This window comes from Hakea prostrata, chromosome 7, assembly GCF_041222555.1.
Source record: "Hakea prostrata isolate BN-2017 chromosome 7, UWA_Hpros_2, whole genome shotgun sequence".
Lineage (NCBI taxonomy): Eukaryota > Viridiplantae > Streptophyta > Magnoliopsida > Proteales > Proteaceae > Hakea > Hakea prostrata.
In genome coordinates this window covers 7,472,238-7,493,363 of record NC_142606.1, presented here as the reverse complement: position 1 = coordinate 7,493,363, position 21,126 = coordinate 7,472,238, and the positions used below count along the sequence as shown (strand labels likewise).

General features: G+C 38.9%; 2 protein-coding genes and 1 pseudogene across 2 annotated transcripts; all 3 read right to left on the bottom strand.

The window, feature by feature from the left end:
• Positions 1–61: 61 nt before the first annotated feature.
• LOC149009378 (putative disease resistance protein At1g50180) lies at positions 62–3,711 on the bottom strand. Its single transcript, XM_089161055.1, has 2 exons — positions 1,929–3,711; positions 62–1,832 (listed from the first exon to the last, which is right to left on the bottom strand). Exons 1-2 carry the CDS (start codon positions 3,499–3,501, stop codon positions 691–693), a joined length of 2,715 nt encoding a protein of 904 aa, XP_089017181.1. The 5' UTR covers positions 3,502–3,711; the 3' UTR covers positions 62–690.
• Positions 3,712–9,639: 5,928 nt separating this feature from the next.
• On the bottom strand, positions 9,640–12,813 carry LOC149009377 (putative disease resistance protein At1g50180; annotated as a pseudogene).
• Positions 12,814–17,748: 4,935 nt separating this feature from the next.
• Positions 17,749–20,787, bottom strand: LOC149009376 (amino acid permease 3-like). The gene is made up of 6 exons (XM_089161058.1): positions 20,697–20,787; positions 19,848–19,974; positions 19,524–19,757; positions 19,336–19,429; positions 19,018–19,232; positions 17,749–18,770 (listed from the first exon to the last, which is right to left on the bottom strand). The coding sequence occupies exons 1-6, from the start codon at positions 20,700–20,702 to the stop codon at positions 17,977–17,979; spliced, it is 1,470 nt and encodes a 489-aa protein (XP_089017184.1). The 5' UTR covers positions 20,703–20,787; the 3' UTR covers positions 17,749–17,976.
• Positions 20,788–21,126: the final 339 nt, after the last annotated feature.

The window sequence follows — 21,126 nt, the reverse complement described above, 5'->3', positions numbered from 1 at the left end:
TTTCTCCTTGAACTGGGAGGTGGTGAGCAAGATCTAAGGAAAATTTAGTTGCCAAACCTAAACATGTACCGTCTATCCAAACTGCACCTCTATAATGAAGTTTCAACCATAACATCTCTTTAGCAAAGCTTTGAAGGCAACAATATCTTCAGTCTCTGCAGTTGATAGTGCTACATGTTGAAAGAGACGAGTCCTTGTCCAAACATACAAGAATTATCATGGTATTAATTAAATTGTAAAAAAATCCTTTGGGATTTTAGAATCCATTTTATAGTTACGGTTGCATATCCGCTTATGTGGATTTGCTAATGGCTTTTTAAAGAACATAGTGGGATTTGTTTCTATGTTGGGTCTTGAAAATCTTTACAACTAAAAGAAAGGTTTTTTCTTATTTCACTGCTAGTTGGTATCAAACACTTGAGATTTTGCACAGACGGAGATTGGCAGAAGAAGAAAAAAATAACAAGAAAAAGATAATAAACGAGATTATCTTCTGACAGACAATAGGGCACCTAACCTAGCAGCAAGAACATGTAGTCAACCAGAGAAGGGTGACCAACGGAGCAGCATAGTTCACAATCACAAAGAGCAGTCAACTTAAATATTAACTTTGAGAACAATACCAAAAGTGTCCAATTGACAAAGAGCAAAAGCTGCATGGCTAACCTTTTCACAATCCATTTGCTAAAATCACGGATCACACCAAAGCTTCAGTAAATGAGGGGTATTGAAATCTGATTTTGTGCCAAAGGAGGGAATATGTTTGATGATATCCCAATCTTCTCCTACGTCTCTTTCGAGTCGGCGTTTAAGCTTTCTTGAGATACCTGACAAGATAAATTCCCGAAGACTACTCAATTTTTTCAATCCTGGTGGAAGCCTCTTTAATCCTTCACATCTTTCAATTTGTAAGACCCTGAGGTTGGGCAATGCTCCTTCCTGCACTGTGAACTCCTCTAAGTCATCTAATTCAATCAACATCAATTCCTCAAGTCTTGGAAACCCATCACTTGTCAGGGAGAAAATAATTTTGGATCCCAAAGCTGCTCTATACAAGACGAGGGACTTCAAGTTTTGTAGCTTCTCTAGCTTTGCCATTAGTTCGCTAATCTCTTGTACACTTTGGAAACTCAATAGCAAGGAGGTGAGATTTAGGGGGAAATCTCGGATTCCAATTACTCTCATTAAAACCATATGATAGAGCTCCTTGTGGCTGGTAAGTGAAATAGGGAGGATTGTGGCACCAGCTTCCCCCTGGGACATTCCTATGATTCTGAGACAACGAAGGCGATTCAATTTGGGAATGGCATTTAACAATGACTTGCTGTACAAAGATAAATCTTTGTCTGGATCCAACATTATGGATAGGTCTCTTAGATTAGTCAACCTATGGAGCTTACCAATCCATTTGCCTGGATGTAGCATTAATGTTTGCAGGTTCATACTGTGACGAGGATAAATATCCAAGCTCCTAAAGAGATGACCAAATCCACTAAAGACGCAAAGATTTCTTAGCTGCTGGAGTTCCATTATCTTCCTAGGCAGATGGTCAAGCAGAGTGCCACGTAAATCGAGCGTTTGAAGATTATGTAGGTCTCCCACGGAAGATGGAAGTCTCTCTATCAGGGTATTGCGTAGGCTCAAGTACTTGAGGAGGAAGAGTTTTCCAACTGTGTGCATCAGCAAGCTACTGACAGGTGCTTTGTCTAAACCCTCTAGATCTAAGACTCTAAGAAGTCTCAATTTCATCCATATATTTCTCTCGTCATCGTCATCGTCGTTGTCATTGCTAGTAGTTAAGTCACCATGAATACCTCCTTGATCACTGTTAGCTTCATTAATGATGGAAAGACGATGAGATTTATTTAGGGATGAAACCCTCATACTACTCCCGCCGAGAAAAAGTTCGAGAAATCTGTCTTGCTTACCTTCTGAAATTGCTAGATCTCGGACAAGATCATGGACACGGCAGTATGTCGCACGCCCATCGTAACTTCGAAACGTCGCTTGAATCATGCTTCTTCTAATGAGCTCCTCCATGTAGTCCTCGGCTACATCTTCCATCGTCAATTTATCTCTGGGTTGTATGAGACCTTCTGCAACCCATAACCGTAATAACCTAGAACACTCCATCTCATGGTCTTCTGGGAAAAGACCTACGTAGAGGAAACAAGGCTTCAACTGATAGGGTAAATCGGAATAACTAAGACCCAACACTTGTTTGCAACTCATCCCATCTGTTTCATTGTGATCTAGCACCCAATTTACACTATCGAGAACCTTGGACCAGGCCTTGTGTGACTTTGTTTTTGTGGATAAGAGGCCACCCAGCACTACGATGGCCAGTGGTAACCCACGACACTTGCTCACAATTTTCCGTCCCAGATCCTCCAGCCCTACCAGATCATCTTGAGATTGAGAAGACCCTGCGTCGACGTCCCTACTCCCCCCCATCATGATCACCTTTGATAGGAAAAGCTTCCAACTCTCCTCCTCTGTCAAGAGGTGCTGTCGATAGATATCTGTGGAGGGGTCTGCATGTCTAGCTACGTCTTCATTTCGAGTGGTAACCAACACTCTGCTGCTTCGGTAGCGGCCTTGTTGAACTGGAAGTGCTTGTCTCAACTTGTCCCAGTGTCGAGGACTCCACAAGTCATCGAATACAATTAGGTAAGTTGTTTCTTTCAAGACGTTAGAAAGCCTATGGATCAACCTTCCTTCGTCTGGCTCCTTCTTTTCCTCTGCCGTTGCCGTCAGGGGCTGGATCTGCTCCAGAATGATGTGAAGAATATTTTTCAAAATGCATTGTTGAGAGACAGAAACCCAGGCACGAGTCTGAAAATGTTGGGTGACATCCTTATTTTTGTAGACTTTTCTAGCGAGGGTGGTTTTACCGCTACCACCCATTCCCAGTATCGAAACAACAGTCGGAAATGGCCGTGCAGACTCTTTGTGTGTCAGCAACTTGTTTACCACTTCATTCTCTTCCTTCTCCAACCCGATGACACAGAACTCTTCGACAGAATCTCTCCCCCGAAAAGGGAGGTCTTGTTCATCTCTCCGACGAAAAGGCAATACCAGGCCAGCTGCTTCAGTTGAGCTTTGCCCTGCGTCTGAAGTTGCAAGGCCCAGTGTTGATCTCTCAGCTGAAAGCCGCTCGATCTTTTTGTTGAAATTTTCAATCTTTTTCCCCAGTTTGTGAAGATTGAACAATGAAATGGGGTAGCAGATGTACCTGGTTCTGATGTTTCTCTGCCGTCGCTTTCTCCCATAGATGAATAAGTCGATCACATCCTCAACATCCATAACAGCATCTCTAACCTGATTCAACCATTCTTCCACCTCGTTTATCTTTTCGCGCTTCTCACTGGCATCTAGAAGTGCAGATCTCATCAAATTGATCTTGTTGCCTAGCAATTTGACCTGATCCTGCACTCCCCAGAGGAAATCAGCCTCATCCAAAGCTAATTTTGCCGCAATTGAAAGGATGCTCTGAGCCATTGTTTCGCTGACTCAAATGCCAATGGTACTCTTGGATGGTATGTCTTGAGAATCCATATAGTATAGTTACAAGTTCTCGTTCATCTTGACATCGTGCGCTAGCTTTTTAGAAAGTAGATTCCTTGTCTATCTTCTCCGAGGCTCTGCTTTTCGGTTTTATAGACTTTCGTCACACATCATGAGATCAGACCCACCATTAATTCCTTTGCTCTGTTCCTCCCTTTGAATCCTCCATTCCTTTTCCATCGAGTTCACCGTTAATTCCTTTTGATTTTCTTTCTTAACATAAAATATTAGTGGGGCCCAATTCACTTCTCCAGTTTCACATTCACCAGGAAAAAAAAAAAAAAAAAAAAAAAAAGGAAAAAAGAAATCATAATATAAAAAAATAGTATGTGACTGCGACGGTGCTTAAAGGTTTTAGTTTTCCTGTTTTGCTTTGTTGTGTCGACTGCAGCCGACGGAGAGAGATTAACAAATAGAAAAGGAAAAAGAAAATTTTGAAAGCTGATTATTTTCATATGATTCCACTTTAAAGTAGAATTCATCTTTTGCCTTTTGAATTTAAAGATGTTTGATATCTTTTCCTTTAAAGAAGATAGATCTGAATGATACGTGTCGTTAAGCGGTGAAAATAAAAGTTCTTTTCTGTTTGTAAAGATTTCTCTTTTTCTGTTATTATTGTGGGATTATTGAACACGAAGCTCGTCAATATTTAGTGAATGATCTCATCAAGAAAAAAGGATTTCCAAATTTTTCACAGCTTCTTGAAAGAGTTGCAACACAAATATGCAATGCTGATTTTGGTGATTGGATGTGGTATAGAAGTAATATAAGCAAGCCTATAAGAGGGCAACTTCGAATTTTGCTGGCAAAAGCCATTTTAATTGAGTCTAAAATGTTAGTGCCGGCATCTGCAGCATTTAGACAGTAGGGTGTTAGTGCTTTAAAGCCTTCATTTTAGGGTGCCACAATTTGTTTTTTTTTCTTCTAATGCTGAGGATTTGGATGCTATGCGCCCTCAGATGAGCCCAGCCCATTCTCCTACTGGGCCAACCTCTAAATTGGATGATGGCCCAACTACCATGGTGGATAGGAATGATCTTACTCCTTGCAAGTTGCAACGAAGATGTTTTAAAATCTGTTTTTGAAGCCCAAGCTAAAAGGAAAATGCTGCTGGGCTCCTCTTCTAAACCCCATGATTCTTGCAATTCTGATATAAATATGAAGGAAAATGAATAGAACTGGGCAGTCGACCTAAAGGGAGCCTTGGCTATACATATTACTAACTTGTGCTTCAAACATTGGGCAGAATTCTGTTCCCCTTCTCTCCAAGTCAGCCAAGAAGCTGCCAGCAAGGTTTAAAGTATCAAACAATACTAGCCGATACGTTTCTATATTTGACACAACCGATACGATACATCTCGATATTTCTTTCTATTGAATTGCATTAAAATACATTAGTCATAATGATATAGTATGTAGGCTCAAGAATCAAGGAGGTATGGGCTTCAGGGATCTTCATGCTTTCAACAAAGCCTTGCTGGCCAAACAAGTATGGAGATTTCTGTCACATCTGACGTCTCTTTGGACTCGAACCATAAAATTAAAATGCCTTAAAAATGTGAATTTCCTTGATGCTAGTGTCGCAAGAAGAGCAATCTGGGGTTGCAAAAGTGTCCTGGCTAGTAGAGAAGTTCTTAAAAAAACCATAATTAGGAATATCGGGAATGGTCTTTCTACTAGAATTTTTTATGATCCTTAGATTCCAGGACCTATCTCCATGTTACTCTTTAGACCCTCACCTGACTTAGGTCCCATTGTTGTGCATGACCTAATTGATTGGAATAGTAGGTGTTGGAAGTTAAATTTGTTCGACTCTCTCAATACTCAAGAAGAAAAGAATCAATCATGACCATTCCAATTCTATCCTTAGATGTGGAAGGAAACTAGTAATGTGAAGTTTCAGTAAAATCAGCTTATCACACTTATTTTAATTCTCAAAAATCTGTTCTCAATAGAGTTTCCTCATCCACAAGACCTAATTGGAATAGAATTTGGAACATGAGTACTCTCCTAAAGATTAAAAAAAATCATGTGGAGAGCTGCACTGGACAATATCCTAACTCAGAAAGCATTATTCTTCACAGGAGGAGGATGTACTCCATGCTCTTCTTCATTGTAACCATGCAAAAAGTCGTCGGAGGGCATCCCCACTGAAGATTGACTCTTGTGAATTTTTGCTCCTAACATGATTGGTTGGATTTTCTTGATAGCAGGTTTGCATATTCGCACGAAAATGAACTTGTATATACTATGAATAGTGTATTATGTTGGGTCATTTGGTGTGCATGTATTCGTCTTATTTTTAATGGCACGATTCCCTCTCTACTTCCTCTATTTTTATTTTTTTTTTGGACAGTTTCTTAATGATATAATCTTTTGCACCAAAGCCAGGGTTTCTACATCTGTTTTCGGTCTGAATTATGCACCGATGGAGGATGAGACTTCTTTTTATTCTTAGCTTCAAAGTATACACCGATGCAGTGTGGGATGCAACATCTAAACAAGGAGGGAGAAACTGAATTTTTTGGAGTTCTACTAGTGGTTTTGTACTTGCAAAGGCCACCTATGCTTTTGGTTTTTCAGCTCTAACATTTGAACTTGAAATTATTAGGGATGCTATTTCACCACTTTGGAACTCTGTATAACTCATGTAACCTTGTTTTTAGATTGTGTCAAAGTCGTGATGGCCTTAAAGGGCCAAGCCCAGTCACTAGATTGGCCAATCCATGGTTAGATTCAGCATAATATGAGGCCATCTACTAGGTTTACTTTTATCAGATCTACTTATAATAATTGATTTTATCAGATCTAATTATAATCATTGAATTTTTTTTTACCTACTTAATTTATGGAAATCGATTGTTTCCTCATATTTAATTAATAGGCTACACATCTATTTTGCTCTTACAATTTTTTCCGTGCCTTCTTTCTTTCATGACTATTTAAAGTTTTAAATAGTAACAAATCGTACAATTTTAGCTCATATGCTTTATTTTTATAGATTTTTAATAATTTATCATAATAATTTATCTATATTTTAGTCTTCTTATTAATATACTTATATTTTTAATGTAAGTTGTATGTAAGTAAAAGATGAGACTATAGTGAGTCCCATATAATATATGTAGTTATTATCCTAATTCATTATTGGGCCCCACCCCCAATATTCAACCTATCTCTTCTGGGTTTTGTCAACCTTGACACCCTTCCTACTACATACTCACCTGTTCCAGCAAATGAAACCTTCTGGATCACTAGCCTTGAAAACAACAACTCCTAAACAATCTTCACCACCAACTCACCGCCGAGAGGATCTCTCTCTCCTTCTTCGTTGGCTACAACAAATTTTATTTTTTCTTTGGTCCAATACAACAATCTTTTCAGCTGCAGCGCAGTCTCCGTTCCGACTTTTACTATTCGGTCTTCCCACTCAGTTTTCAATCCTGCTCAATTATCCTTTAACGTTAATGTTACCCTGAGTTATTCAATTTATCAGCTAAACCCCCACCGCATAAGGTTGCAATTGGGCTGGGTTGGGCGGGATTTTTGCAATTACAAGCCCAACCTTATATATTTAATCTAAGTCAATTTCTGGCTTGGCTCTAATTCAGAGCCAATGATTATTGTTTTTGATCCTCAGCCTTATAAAGTCAAGCCAAACCCATTCCCGCCCTAATTATCCTTAATTGGGCCAAGTCGGGACAAGTTGACAACTTGTCCCTAGCCTTGATTGGTCTCGTCTCTGGCATTGTCCCTGATTGTCCCTAATGGGCCTTAATTGGCTTTCATCGGCCATGTCTCTAGCTCTGATTGGTCCTATCCTTGGTTCTATGAATGACAATGTCTGTTTTCATTCACAATTGTTCGATAAATTAATATCCTTATTCAACAAAAAAAATTCTTATTCAAAACCTTGTTAACAACTAAATCAATGGTAATAATTAAAGAAAAAATAAAATGATATTTTAATTACAAACATAACTATTTGTCACTCATTAAGTTTTTTGAAATACCACATTAAAAGCAAATGGAAGATATCAAATTTTTTAGGGAACTAAAAATAACTACCAAGGCAAAGTTGTTTTAGTGGTTGAAACCAACACCTCTTAGTGAAGAGGTCGTGATTTCAACTCTCGCTGAGAGCATATTAATATACCAATCCCCTGGCTTAATAAAGTCCCTTCCTACAAAAAAAAAAAGGGGCCAAACTTGTATTCCTAAGTCCTATCATCTCCAAAACTTTATGAGGATATACAATTAAGTGAGGAAGAAGTCAATGACAGAGCTCAATAGGGGTTCCCCCTCCCTTCTCCTATTTTTTTGAAATTTTCAAAAGAGATCTCTCTAGCCCTCTTCTCATGTGTCAATTATCAGTACCTCCCTTAGTAATTGCTATTTCCTGAGAGGCAGGAAATTCAAATTTGAAATACAATATTGCAGATAGAGAAAGTATTTGACCTTCTTAAGGTTCTTTTTATTTGAAACCTCTGTAGTTTATATAATTAATTAAATCAGTATTTCACCGCTGAATATATTTTTGTAGTGCCATTGTTGATTTGTTAAGTTGACCATTCATAATTTGGTGTAACTTAATTAGGTGTAAGGAAAAGCATATAATGTGATTGATAATGACCATGTCTAAATTCAAAAATTGGCTATATTTGTCAGCCATTCAGACTTGAACTTTAAAGGGCATTTTCCTTTATGTGTGAGGTCATGTCAAGCACTAGAAGAATGAAACATGATAGGGTCAATCCTACTCCATCCTAACTTCTCTGCTTGTTCTTTTTTCCTTTGGAGTAATAATGCATGAGAGATATAGTGGAGTTGCTGCTTCTTTCGACGACGATCATGCATTTTCTTGGTATTTCTTTATATCATTGGGTAACAGGTTTCCTTCCTTAAACAACCTAGTCGCCCGAAAATAGTCAATTGTTTTTTTTTACTGTAAATAGACGATGTTCTCATGCAAAATTTACGGGCTTGAATCTCCTAGTTGTATTGGCTGGTAAGTGGAACGTTTTGATGTCCTTGGAATATTGCATCGGCTGTCATTGAGTAAGTATGCGTTTGGTAACGTTTCCGTTCTGAGAAACCAGTTCTTATGCAAAACCGTTTTTTAATGTTTCTATGCTAAAAGACTGTTCTTTACTTGAAAATGGGCGTTTGATAAATCCGTTCTGAAAATATTTTTAAAACACTAAATATAATATGTTAGTGTTTTTTTTTTGGGTTGAAAAATAAGTTGGTGTTTGATAAACTTGTTCTAAGGCTTCAATTTAAACCAATTTTATCACTTCCGTTTATGTTCTTTGGTAAAAACATATTTTTTATGTTCTGCAAAAAGCGTTCTTTAGAACACTTTTCTGACTGGTCCGTTCTTAAAGAACAAAAGAACGAACTGTTTTATCAAACGCCTCTAACCCGTTCTTCCGTTCCCAAAAAACAGAAGAACGCCAGAAACGTTTTTTAAGAACGTTATCAAACGCCCTAAGAGTCCCAGTGTTAATTCTTTCTTTATTTCTTTCTTCTTTCTTTTTTGTTTCCCCTCCCTGTTTGGGTGAGTACCTGATTAATTGAATGAATATCAACAAGTTTAGTGTTATACATGTAACATCAAAATCAACTCGACAAAGATGAATTTAGATCTGTATAACCTTCCAAGTTCCACCATTTTTGATGAATTATCATGGTATAATTAAATATAAAAAATTCCTTTGGGATTTTGGAATCCATTTTATAGTTCCCGTTGCATATCTTCGTATGTGGATTTGCTAATGGCTTTTTAAAGAACGGAGTGGGATTTTTGTCTATGTCGGGCCTTAAAAATCTTTACCAAAAAAAAAAAAGTATATTTTTTTCTTATTTCATTGCCGGTTGGTATCAAACACTTGAAATTCTGCACAGGCAAAGTCCGAGGGATCTGAGGAGAAAGAAAAAGAATAAGAAGACAAAAGATAGCTACAAGGGTTGGCTAGCTACTCATGTTCTCTGTGTCCTATAAGCGAATACAGGATTCAACCAAAGAAGGGTGGCCAATGGAGCTGTATGGTTCACAATCACAAAGAGCAGTCAGCTTAAATATACCTTTAAGAACACACCAAAAATCCAATTGACAAAAAGCAAAAGCAGCATGGCCAACCCTTTCACATTAATTCCATTTGCTAATCGTACAGATCCAGACCAAAGCCCCAGTAGATGAGGGACACCGATGCCTGATTTTGTGTCAAGGAAGGGAATATGTTTTGATGATATCCCAATCTTCTCCTATGTCTCTTTGGAGTCGGCATTCAAGCTCTTCTGAGATACCTGACAAGATTAATTCCTGGAGAGTAATCAATTGTTTCAACCCTGGTGGGAGCCTCTTTAGTTGGTAACATTGTACGATCTTTAAGACCCTGAGGTTGGGGAGTGCTCCTTCCTGCACTGTGAATTCCTCTAAGTCATGTAATCCAATCAACATCAATTCCTCAAGTTGATGAAACCCATCATTTGTTGGGGAGAAAATAATTTTGGATCCCAAAGCTGCTTGATGCAAGATGAGGCACCTCAGACTGCGTAGCTTCGCTAGCTTTGCCATCAGTTCGGTTATCATCTCTTGTCCGCTTTGGAATCTCAGTAGCAAGGAGGTGAGATTTGGGGGGAAATCTCGGATTCCAATTACACTCGTTAAAGCCATATGATAGAGCTCCGTGTGGCTTGTAAATGAAACAGGGAGGATTGTGGGATGAAAACTTCATTGTCCGTTTCAGTGGACCACAAACGCACAAATCTGAGGCTACGAAGGCGGTTCAATTTGGGGATGGTATTTAACAATGACTCGGTGTACATAGATAATAAACCTTCAAAAGGAGCCAACACAATGGATAGTTCTCTCAGATTAGTCAATCTATGGAGCTTACCAATCCAATTGCCCTGATGTAGCATTAGTATCTGCAGGTCCATAATGTCCATAAGGTTATGATAGGATAAATATCCAAGCTCCCAAAGGCATGACCAAAACTAATGAAGTAACGATGCAAAGATTTCTTAGCTGTTGCAGTTCCATTATCTTCCTAGGCAAATGTCTAAGATTAGTGCCACGTAAATCAAGCGTTTGAAGATTTTGTAGGTCTACCATGGAAGATGGAAGTCGTCCTATCAGAGTTTTGCGTAGGCTCAAGTACTTGAGGAGGACGAGTTTTCCAACTATGTGCATCAGCAACATACCGGCAGGTGCTTTGTCTATACCCTCTAGATCTAAGACTCTAAGAAGTCTCAATTTCGTCCATATATTTCTCTCGAGATTTGCGTCGGGATTGGAGAACCACAATAAGGAACGGAGATGATTAATTTGTGTAGCAACTTGGTCTTGCGCATCACTATTACTGTTATTACTAGTAATTGAGCCACCATGACCATGCGTACCTGCTGCTTCATGACGGTTAGCTTCATTGATGATGGAAAGCCGACGAGATTTATTTGGGGATGAAACCCTCGTAATGCTCTCTGCCAATAAAAAGATCAAGAAATCTGTCTTGTTTACCTTCCGAAATTGCTAGATCTCGGACAAGATCATGGACATGGCAGAATGTAGCACGCCCATCGTAACTTGGAACCGTCGCTTGAATCATGCTTCTTCTAATGAGCTCCTCCATGTAGTCCTCGGCTACATCTTCCATCGTCAATTGATCTCTGGGTTGTATGAAACCTTCTGCAACCCATAACCGTAATAACCTAGAACACTCCATCTCATGGTCTTCTGGGAAAAGACCTACATAGAGGAAACAAGGCTTCAACTGATAGGGTAAATCGGAGTAACTAAGACCCAACACTTGTTTGCAACTCATCCCAGCTGTTTCATTGTGATCTAGCTCCCAATTTACACTGGCAAGAACCTTGGACCAGGCCGCGTGTGATTTTGGTTTTGTGGATAAAAGACCACCTAATACTACGATTGCCAGTGGTAACCCACCACACTTTTTCACAATTTTCCGTCCCAGATCCTCCAGCCCTGCTAGATAATCATGAGGTTCCATCATCACCTTTGATAGGAAAAGCTTCCAACTCTCCTCCTCTGTCAATAGGTGCTGTCGATGGATATCTGTGGAGGGGTCTGCATGCATAGCTACGTCTTCATTTCGAGTGGTAACCAACACCCTGCTGCTGCTTTGGTAGCCGCCTTCTTGAACTGGAAGTGCTTGTTTCAACTTGTTCCAGTGTCGGGTACTCCACAAGTCATCGAATACAATAAGGTAAGTTGTTTCTCTCAAAACACCAGAAAGCCTCTCGATCAACAAACCTTCATTTAGCTTCTGCTGCTTCTCCTCTGCTGTAAGGGGCTTGATCTGCTCTAGAATGATGTGGAGAATATCTTTCACAATGCACTGCTGAGAGACAGAAACCCAGGCACGAGTCTGAAAATGTTGGGAAACATCCTTATTTTTGTAGACTTTTCTAGCGAGGGTGGTTTTACCGCTACCACCCATTCCCACTATCGAAACGACAGTAGGAGATGGCCGTGCAGACTCTTTGGGTGTCAGCAATTTGTTTACCACTTCTTTCTCTTCCTTTTCCAACCCGATGACAGAGAACTCTTCGACAGAATCCCTCTCGCGAAATGGGAGGTCTTGTTCATCTCTCCGACGAAAAGGCGACAGCAGTCCGGCTGCTTCATTTGAACTTTGCCCTACCTCTAAAGTTGCAAGGCCCAATGTTGATCTTGCAGCTGAAAGCTGCTCAATCTCTTTGTTGAAATTTTCAATCTTTTTCCCCAGTCTGTGAAGATTAAATAATGAAATGGGGTAGCAGATGTACCTGGTTCTGATGTTTCTCTGCCGTCGTCGCTTTTCTCCGTAGATGAATAAGTCGATCACGTCCTCAACATCCATAACAACATCTCTAACCTGATTCAACCATTCTTCCACCTCTCTTGTATTTCGGCGCTTCTCACTGGCATCTAGAAGTGCGGATCTCATCAAATTGATCTTGTTGCTTACCAATTTGACCTGATCCTGCACTCCCCAGAGGAAATCAGCCTCATCCAAGGCTAATTTTGCCGCAATAGAAAGGATGTTCACAGCCATTGTTTCGCTCACTCAAATGCAAATGGTACTTTGGGATAGTATGTCTTGAGAATCCATATAGTTATAGGTTCTCTTTCATTTTGATATCAAGCAACAGCATTTGGATAGGAAATTCCTTCTCGATCTTCTCCAAGGCTCTGTTTTTCTTTCGGTCTTACAAACTTTCATCATGCATCATGATTCATGAGACATGATGGACCCACCATTAATTTCTTTGCTCTGTTCCTTGCCATGGAATCCTCCATTGCTTTCTCATCGAGTTCACCATTAATTCCTTTTACTTTTTTCATTACATTGCACCCTCCATTGCTTTCTTAGGGAGTTTACCATTAATTCTTTTCCTATATTCCTTCCCATCGAACATTGGAACCCTCCATTGCTTTCTCTTTGAGTTCTCTGTTTCTTTTCTTTTCTTCATTACCTGGTCTAAATCAAAGGAGCTCTGTTACTTTCCCCAAATCTGGTCGATCTTTTTTTCTTTTTGGTTCCCTGTCCTTGTGCCCTTCGTACCTTTCTTATTGAGCTCCCCATTTCTGTTCCTCATTCCTCGATCATATTCATAGATGCTATATTGCTTTTCCCGTTCTACCCAGAAAACAAATATTGCTTTTCACGATATCTGCTGTCATTTCTTTTTTGATTCCTTGCTCTTGTGCCCTCCATTACTTTCTCAAGCGTTCTTTATTCCATGCTCATAAGAACATGGGCACTTTAAATTTCTGCTTTAACGTAATTTGCTTGCTTTTCTCTAACCATAGCTTGTCTTTTGCAAACTCATGTTACCACCACAGGATTCAGCTTAATGTGAAAATTATTATAAATTAAATTTCAAGACATAATTTTGAAGAAAAAAAAAAATTCAGTGAACTACATGGGTACTTATTGATTGATCTGGTAATTTGGAATCTTGTGGATGGAAATATAGTCTCTTTGGACCCCTTTGAATGAAGGAGTCCCTCGATTTTTATAGAAGATTTTTTTAATATATTTTTTTATTTTTCCCTTGAATTTTATTTATTTATTTATTATAAATATATATTTTTTTTGTGAAATACACTATTTGGCCTCATTTGGTTTTAACCTTCTGCAGCGCCTAATGTGGCAGCCATCCAATAGCCGCTACCACGGAGCAACATGTGTTTGACAATGTATCTCAACCATTCATGCTTAAACCATTCATGCTTATGTTGCCGGTCCCTGGTTTAAATATTCTGCAGTGCTCAATCCGTTCTTCCCACAAATTCGCCATTGTCGATCATGGCCGATGACTGGTGGCATTCAGTCGTCAGGGTGATCATCTTGGAATCAGAGTGTGCTTGACTTGTCCTTCTCATTTACTATTTAGTATGGCTCTTGCTCGGGTTCTTTTCCCTCTGATTTAGCAAGTTTTTCAACTTCTGGTAGAATATATGGCTTTTCCAAGGCTCAAATGTGCTTGGAAAAAGTCATAGACATTATGTTTAGTGGAATCTCAAGAGGATCATTTAGTTGGGCATTTAGAATTTCAACCACTGACTTCATCAATCTAATTATAACTATCGAATTTTTTTTTCTACTTAATTTATGAAAATTGAATGTTTTCTCTATATTTGACTAATAGACTTCACATTTATAATTTATTCCCTGCATTCTTTTTTTCAAGATTTTTTGAAGTTTTAAATAGCAACAAATGTAATCTTACAATTTTCCCATGTTTTATTTTAGTATATTTTGAATAATTTACCTATAATTGTGTTATCTATATTTTTGTCTTCTTATTAATTTGCCTATATTTTAATATAGACTTCCACCTTTTAGTATGGTAAAATAAGTTAAAAGTAAAACTCATAATGCATCCCAGGTAGGCCCAAACAAAATGTGTGGTGAAAAAAACATTAGTACTCTTGTCGGAATCCGAATTGATTATCCCCCACTTTGCCTACTTGCCCTTGATGCAAGTAAGGGTGTCAATTGGTACGGTATCGATAATTTGATATCGTACCAAATTTGAATACCAAAAATCGAAACCGTATTTAATTCATATGGTACAATATTGTTTTACTAAGAAAATTGGTGCAAGAAAACTGTTTAAACACAGTATAATTTCGATACGAAAGAACCCATTCCTTTGTAATATGAAAAATGCCGTATAATGATGAGAAACCATCATACGGTGGGAAAATCATTCGTGCTCAGCTCAATCCAAGAGCTAACATCTTGAAGACCTTTAAAGACAAGCATTACCATTCCTGAATTGCTTTCATAAGTATCATCTTCATAAATTGTAATGACATTTCTTCACTTGTATGCACCAACAATGACAGCCACACATTTCGTCTGTGTAATTTCACTGTTGGTCATTCTGACCAAGAAAGGCCATTGGCGTCGTCAGTGATGCAGCAATAGATGTACTTGCACAAGTATTTGTGCTCGGTTAACTACTTCAGCAACAAAGAATGGCCTCCACGGCTCCACCTGCTGTTACGTGATGAAATCTTCAATAGTTGAACTCAAGAATACATAAGAAATCCAGACTTGTTATAACGAAGGTTTACATGGGTCATGCTAAATTAAACTGAAATCAAGGTTCACAAATAAGGTTCCTAATTTCAAGGTACATGTTTTCTGAAAATGAATTGGGTATATGGTAACTTTTATCAGCAAATTTAATGGCTTGTGAAATTTCTTGAGGTTCCTAATCTATACAGCTTCTGTCTTTGGTGAACAACGGCTGGAATAGGAAAATAAGATGGAGCAAAGAAATTGATTGGCTCTCTTATCTGTCACTGATCACACTGTTGAATTGGTCCCTTCCCAACAACCAACCAAAGATGGAACATGGGAGGTGAAATACTTCTCTCTAAAGCTGAAAATTTAATTAACTGGTGAAGACCATGCTCAAACTCAAAGTGTAACAGCATACTATAACTGGAACTGGGAACTAGAATTGGGTCAAAATTGAAGAACTGAAGTCTTAGGCTCTTAAAATGTGATGCTCTGTCTAACGTACTGCTGTGTTGCAAATCTGATTGGTGGTGGTTTCTATCCCAGAAAAGGGAATTTGTTCGGTGGTTTTCATACCTTTGATTTTGGTCTCAGGATTGTGCTCAGCAATCTTAAAAAATTCTAGCTTAAGAAATAAGAAACAAAAGAAATTGATAATCTTTCTATTACAATCTCTGTGCGTCCTCAACATGCAACCATCTCAACACTAACCTATCTCTTCTGGGTTTCGTCACCTCGACACCCTTCCTACTACATAATCACCTGTTCCAACAAACGAAACCTTCTCGATCACCAGCCCTGAAAACAACAATTGCTTGAGAATCTTCACCACCAGCTTCACCGCCGACGGGATCTCTCTCGTCCAAATCAAATCTGGACCAGCGTTCACTTAACGGCCCTGCCTGAGAGGCAGTAAATTCAAATTTGCAGATTACAATTCCAAAGATTAACCAAAATTCCATAAAACTGGCAAATTCCGGCGGACTGCTAGTCATCTAAATTCATGTTACAACAGTTTTCTGATTTTCCATTGCTTCCGGCTTAGGAATCAAACTCTCAGAGAAAGAGAGTGGCGGGCTAGTTAGAGAAGGGGCTTGGGAATAAAGAGCTAAAAAAGGGGAGAAATTTTTTTCAGTTTAAAGGAAGAAGAAACAGAGTACACCTGAAACGGAGGAAATACTCTTCCTCTCCTCCTAATCTTATCCATTTCGTGTTTTTGTTTTTCAGATACTTTTATTAAAATGAGTTTATGAATTTAATTCTGAATATTTGTGCTACCCAAAAAAAAAATCTGAATATTTGAATTTAAGACAAAGGAAACCTAAAGATACAAGACAACCTTGGTCGTTTCTGAAAAAAACATTGTATTGTAAAGACGTTAACAACCGTAAACAAATTAAAAAGCGGATAAACAATTGAACCACATAATAGGATATCTGGCCTGTAATCAAGTAATGTAAAGTGACAATTAAGAATTAGTGGAGTAGTTGAGAATCTCACTTCTTAGTAGAGATGTTGTGGGTTCGATCATTACTAGAGGCATATATAATATCTCCATCCAGCCAATGGAGGAGGGGAGACTCACCTCTCGGGGGGGATTGTCGTCCACCGCGGCGTATATCCCACCCCTCCCCTATATAAAAGCCCTTTGTCAAAAATATCTCCATCCCCAATTTCTCAAAATAATAATAATAATAAATAATGCAAACTGAATTGTAGGTTGCATAGAAATAGACAAACTTCAATGTCATTCTTTAGTTGTTTCCCATTTCATTGTTTGTGTTTCGGGTTTCATTCATTTTGAACTCGGCATTAGAGATTTATTTATACATATTATGAAAGGATTTGGAGTTTTACGGCGGCGACAATTGGTTTTCAAGCAAGGGAGGAGACTAGGGTGTGGGTCGTTTATGTTATGATTCAATGGATATTTCAAGGGGATGGTTTGAAAAGGTACATTCAATGAGCAAAAGTATGTTATTTTGAGGAGAGATATTTTAGTCCACTGAAAAAGCATATATATATATATATATTGGTAAACAGTACTTTATTTAGATACAGACACAACTGTATGAACACACAAGGTTCGAACCGAATGAAGGAGCGGAAAGTGATCAAACTGGCGTACATATAATAGATAAGGTCATTCAGGCTAAGGGTTGGGCCAAGCCCAAAAGAACCCTTAGAACAAAGACGGTAAGAACTACAACAGCAAAGAAATACAACACGCCCCAAGGGCATACATACAACACGCCTCATAGGGCGGACATACAACACGCCTCATAGGCGGACATACAATACGCCTCATAGGGCGGGCATACAACACGCCTCATAGGAGACATACAACATACCTCAAAGGCGGACACAAAACTCGTGCAGTTGTGGCGATGGTAGCATAGAGATATTTTAGTCCATTGAAAAAACATACCATAATTGAATTGAAGTTTTAATTTTCTTTATATAAGAGTATGATATGATTTGATTAGTTATATAAACTTTGTAATCATTATTTGACCCTTCCTAATGTTAATTATTCCCAAGTTTGTTCTTGTCCTTTTAAAAGGTTTAACTTACTTACATCAGCACTTAATTATGTTTTCTTAATGGCACGTGTGGAGCGGAAAATTTCCCAATTAACAAAGCAGGACAGATGAAACACAGATTTCTTGCTCTTCTCATTGTTTGAATCTTACAAAGTAAAGCAACTAAAAGCTAAAAATTACAAGCAACCCCACCAACACCGCGTTTAGGCTGTTATGAACATTAACAGTAGTGATGGATTCGAACAGGATTTAGTTTTCCCAAACTTCTGATGGCTTCTTCAACGTGAGGAACTGGCGACAACTGTTACCATTTGAGATTATTCTGTATTCTTGAATGGTCGATACAATTTGAGATCAAGAGCAACACCTGCAATGGAACCAGCAGCAGCGGCGACAGAGATGACGAGACAAGCAAAGCTGAGGACTTGAAGGCAAACCCACCTAGGACTCCATTTTGGTATTTGTTTTTGTGCTATATACATCTCAACTGGGAAGTAAACAGTGAGTGGCCAAAATCCAAAAGCTCCGAGGATTCCAACTACGTCGTTGAAGAAGGGCAGAAGCATTGAAATGATTGTGGTAGCAAAAACAAACAGGGTCCTCCAAATCAATCTGAAGAGGTTCAAATTGTAAGGCTTGAAACCTGGGATTGGTACTTTGATATCTTTTGTGATGAATTTACTCTTGGGCCACTTCTCTGTTGCCCATTTCTCGATGAATGCGAATAAGGGTTGGCAATAAACCTGGTAAGCTCCAATTAGGTGGATTACAATGGCGGCATTAGCAATGTCAAGAAGCCAGTATGGGTTGTAGAATCCGAAACCAGTAAGAAGGTTTCCAGGTGCCGCATCGCCAAATGCTGCATAGCCCATGCAACCACAGAGCATGTAGAACAGAGTCGTTACTGCAACGCTTAAAAGGGTTGCTTTCTTCATCGTCTTGGCTTCGGAAGGTGGGGATTTGATTGTGTCTTGTATTTCGATGAGAATGATTGAGTACGAGTAAGCGAAGGCGATGTCTCCCAGTGCTTGGAAGCTTCTCCATATCTTCTGGGTCTCTGTGACGGTGCCAACGCTTATTCCGGTGAGACTTCCCTTGAATTTCCCGTTCTCTGGTTGCAGAGGAAGATAAGAGCTTCAGTTTAGTTTTTTCTTTTTTACAAAGGAGTTTTATTAACCCCGGAGATTGGAATATTAATATGCCTCAGCTAGTCGAACCCACGACCTCTTCACTAAGAGGGGTTGGTTTCAACCACTAGAACAGCTCTGCGTTGGCTAAGAGGTTCAGTTTGGATTGACCGATTTTAATCTTAATTATTTAAAGAGAGAGAGAAACAAAAAGGATTTTAAAATTCAAACCTGCAACTGTGGCGATTCCTAGCCCAAGACCAATCGTGGAGTAAGTGAAGGACATAACAGCTGCGACAATGGAGAGCCACCATATCTGATCAAAATCTGGGATTTGGGAGAAGAGAACCTCTACAACTCCGAACATGATCATGTATGGATTGCTTGACATATGACATGGGCTCTTTCTTTTGGTTTCATGGAAACAATTTGACCGCATAATAGCACTGTTACAAGCAACCCAACAAAGCAGAAAACCATTAAACCAGAGATTCTTTTACAGCCTTTAGAAATAAGAATTTACATAATCTTGGTCTCAGTTCAACTCACTTCATGCTTATAGATGCTGCAATAGTATATCCGATAGCGACACCGAAAAGGTTCAGGTACTGAATTAGTCCACAAATCTTGACCTTAAACCCACCTGAGGAAGAATTAAAAAGAACATTAAAGGATGGACTTTAGAAGATAAAAAAAAATCCATATACTGAGAACATGAAAGATGCAAGCTTATATACCAAGATTGGCTTGAACAGCTTCCATATAAGTGTAGTTTCTCTTTCCAGAATCTGGATCGCCTGACCTGTAACAGTCGGCTAGAAGAGATGAAGTATAGTAAATCACAAAGGAAAAGAGGAACATCACAGTAGGACCAGCAATCCATCCAAGTTGAGCTATGGCCCATGCCAAGGAAAGCACTCCGGAGCCTATAACAGCCGTTATGATATGGGCACTAGCAGTCCACACATTTCCTGTTTCAGAGGAAAACAATATCTCAGTAACTAGTTAAGTAGATGCAAACATCAAATTTTAGTAAAGAATTTGAAGTTCTTCGAAACTACCTGTTCGCTTCAGACGCCCATCGTCGTCAAAACACTTGGAGCCAGATTTGGGAAGAACATCCATGGAGAGATCAAGAACTTCGTGGTGTTGTTGGTGATGGTTCTTGGTGGCAGCGTTTTCCCCCATCTTTCAAATAGACCAACACAGAGTAACCTTTCGTGAGATATAGCAATAAAGGAAAAATGAGCTTGGTTTCTTCAATTTAAAGTTTATCGAAAAACGGGTTTGCAATTACTGTTCTTATTTTCTTAACTGATAAGTTAAGAGCATTAAATGGATGAATTCTGCAGTTAACTATTTGTTTCTCTATCTCACTGATACAACACCCAAGGATCATAAAAACCCAAGACAATTCTCGGACTTGGGCAACTGTCTCAGAAAGTGCTAACAATAGCAAAGGAAGGTTCCAACAGAAGAGAAAATGAAGAAAAAGAAAAAGCTGCTGGGAGAGTAAGAGAGACAGAGCTTTTCAGACTTAGAGGCAAGCAACTGAATTGAATGGTGTCTTATGGAGAGCTACTGGGGTTTATATAGCACACGAGACTCCAGAGAAATTCAGAGGCTCGTGTTCCAAAGACCCAAAACAGAGTTGTCAATGACCTACTCCCTTTAACCTTTTTCATTCACCAATCAAGCAAAAAGATCTCTCTCTCTCTAGCTCCCACAGTGTCTTGATAATAAACCCATCTCGCCTCCCATAGTGTCTAAATAAGAAACCCATCTCCCCACCCTTTTTGAATACCAAACATGAAATGGTGAGTTCTATAGCAGAAAATGACAAGTCTATAAAGTAATAAAACACAAAACGACAGTTCTACTTATTGCTTCTAATGTCATTAAGACCTCACCTTCATTATTTCTGTTCTCCCTTCTTTAATGAAAACAGAGGCCTTCTCTTAAACAGAGAAAGAACAGATGAAGGGAAGTTTAGAAGGAAACTTGAATGCAGCTTCTCTTTTGATTCATCTAAGGTATATATAGAGAAGCATTTGCATTTACAAGAGCACTAAATATATAATTCACTATTATATGTTTGGCATTTCAATTATTTAGCTTTCACCTCACGTGTGATGGTCTCCCCTCCGTTCCTCCTGAAAATGGAATAGGTTCCTCTGTACTTTCATATCTCATCTTTATTGGGTGCGCAAAGCAACTGACAGCAACATGAATGGAACAAGGATCGTGTTAAGCTTTATTTTGATCAAAATGAGCATTCGAACTTAAAGCCTGAGAGTACCAGAAGCTGTTCATAGCTTGGTTCTATTATCTTTTATGATT

Excerpts from the sequence above, each read along its gene's own strand:
- LOC149009378 (XM_089161055.1), bottom strand. The coding sequence starts at position 3,501 with ATGGCTCAGAGCATCCTTTCAATTGCGGCAAAATTAGCTTTGGATGAG. Across the intron at positions 1,833-1,928 it reads AGATCTAGCAATTTCAGAAG|CTAACAGTGATCAAGGAGGT; the intron begins GTAAGCAAGACA and ends TCATTAATGAAG.
- LOC149009376 (XM_089161058.1), bottom strand. Across the intron at positions 19,758-19,847 it reads TGGGCGTCTGAAGCGAACAG|GAAATGTGTGGACTGCTAGT; the intron begins GTAGTTTCGAAG and ends CCTCTGAAACAG. Across the intron at positions 18,771-19,017 it reads AGGAATCGCCACAGTTGCAG|AGAACGGGAAATTCAAGGGA; the intron begins GTTTGAATTTTA and ends CTCTGCAACCAG.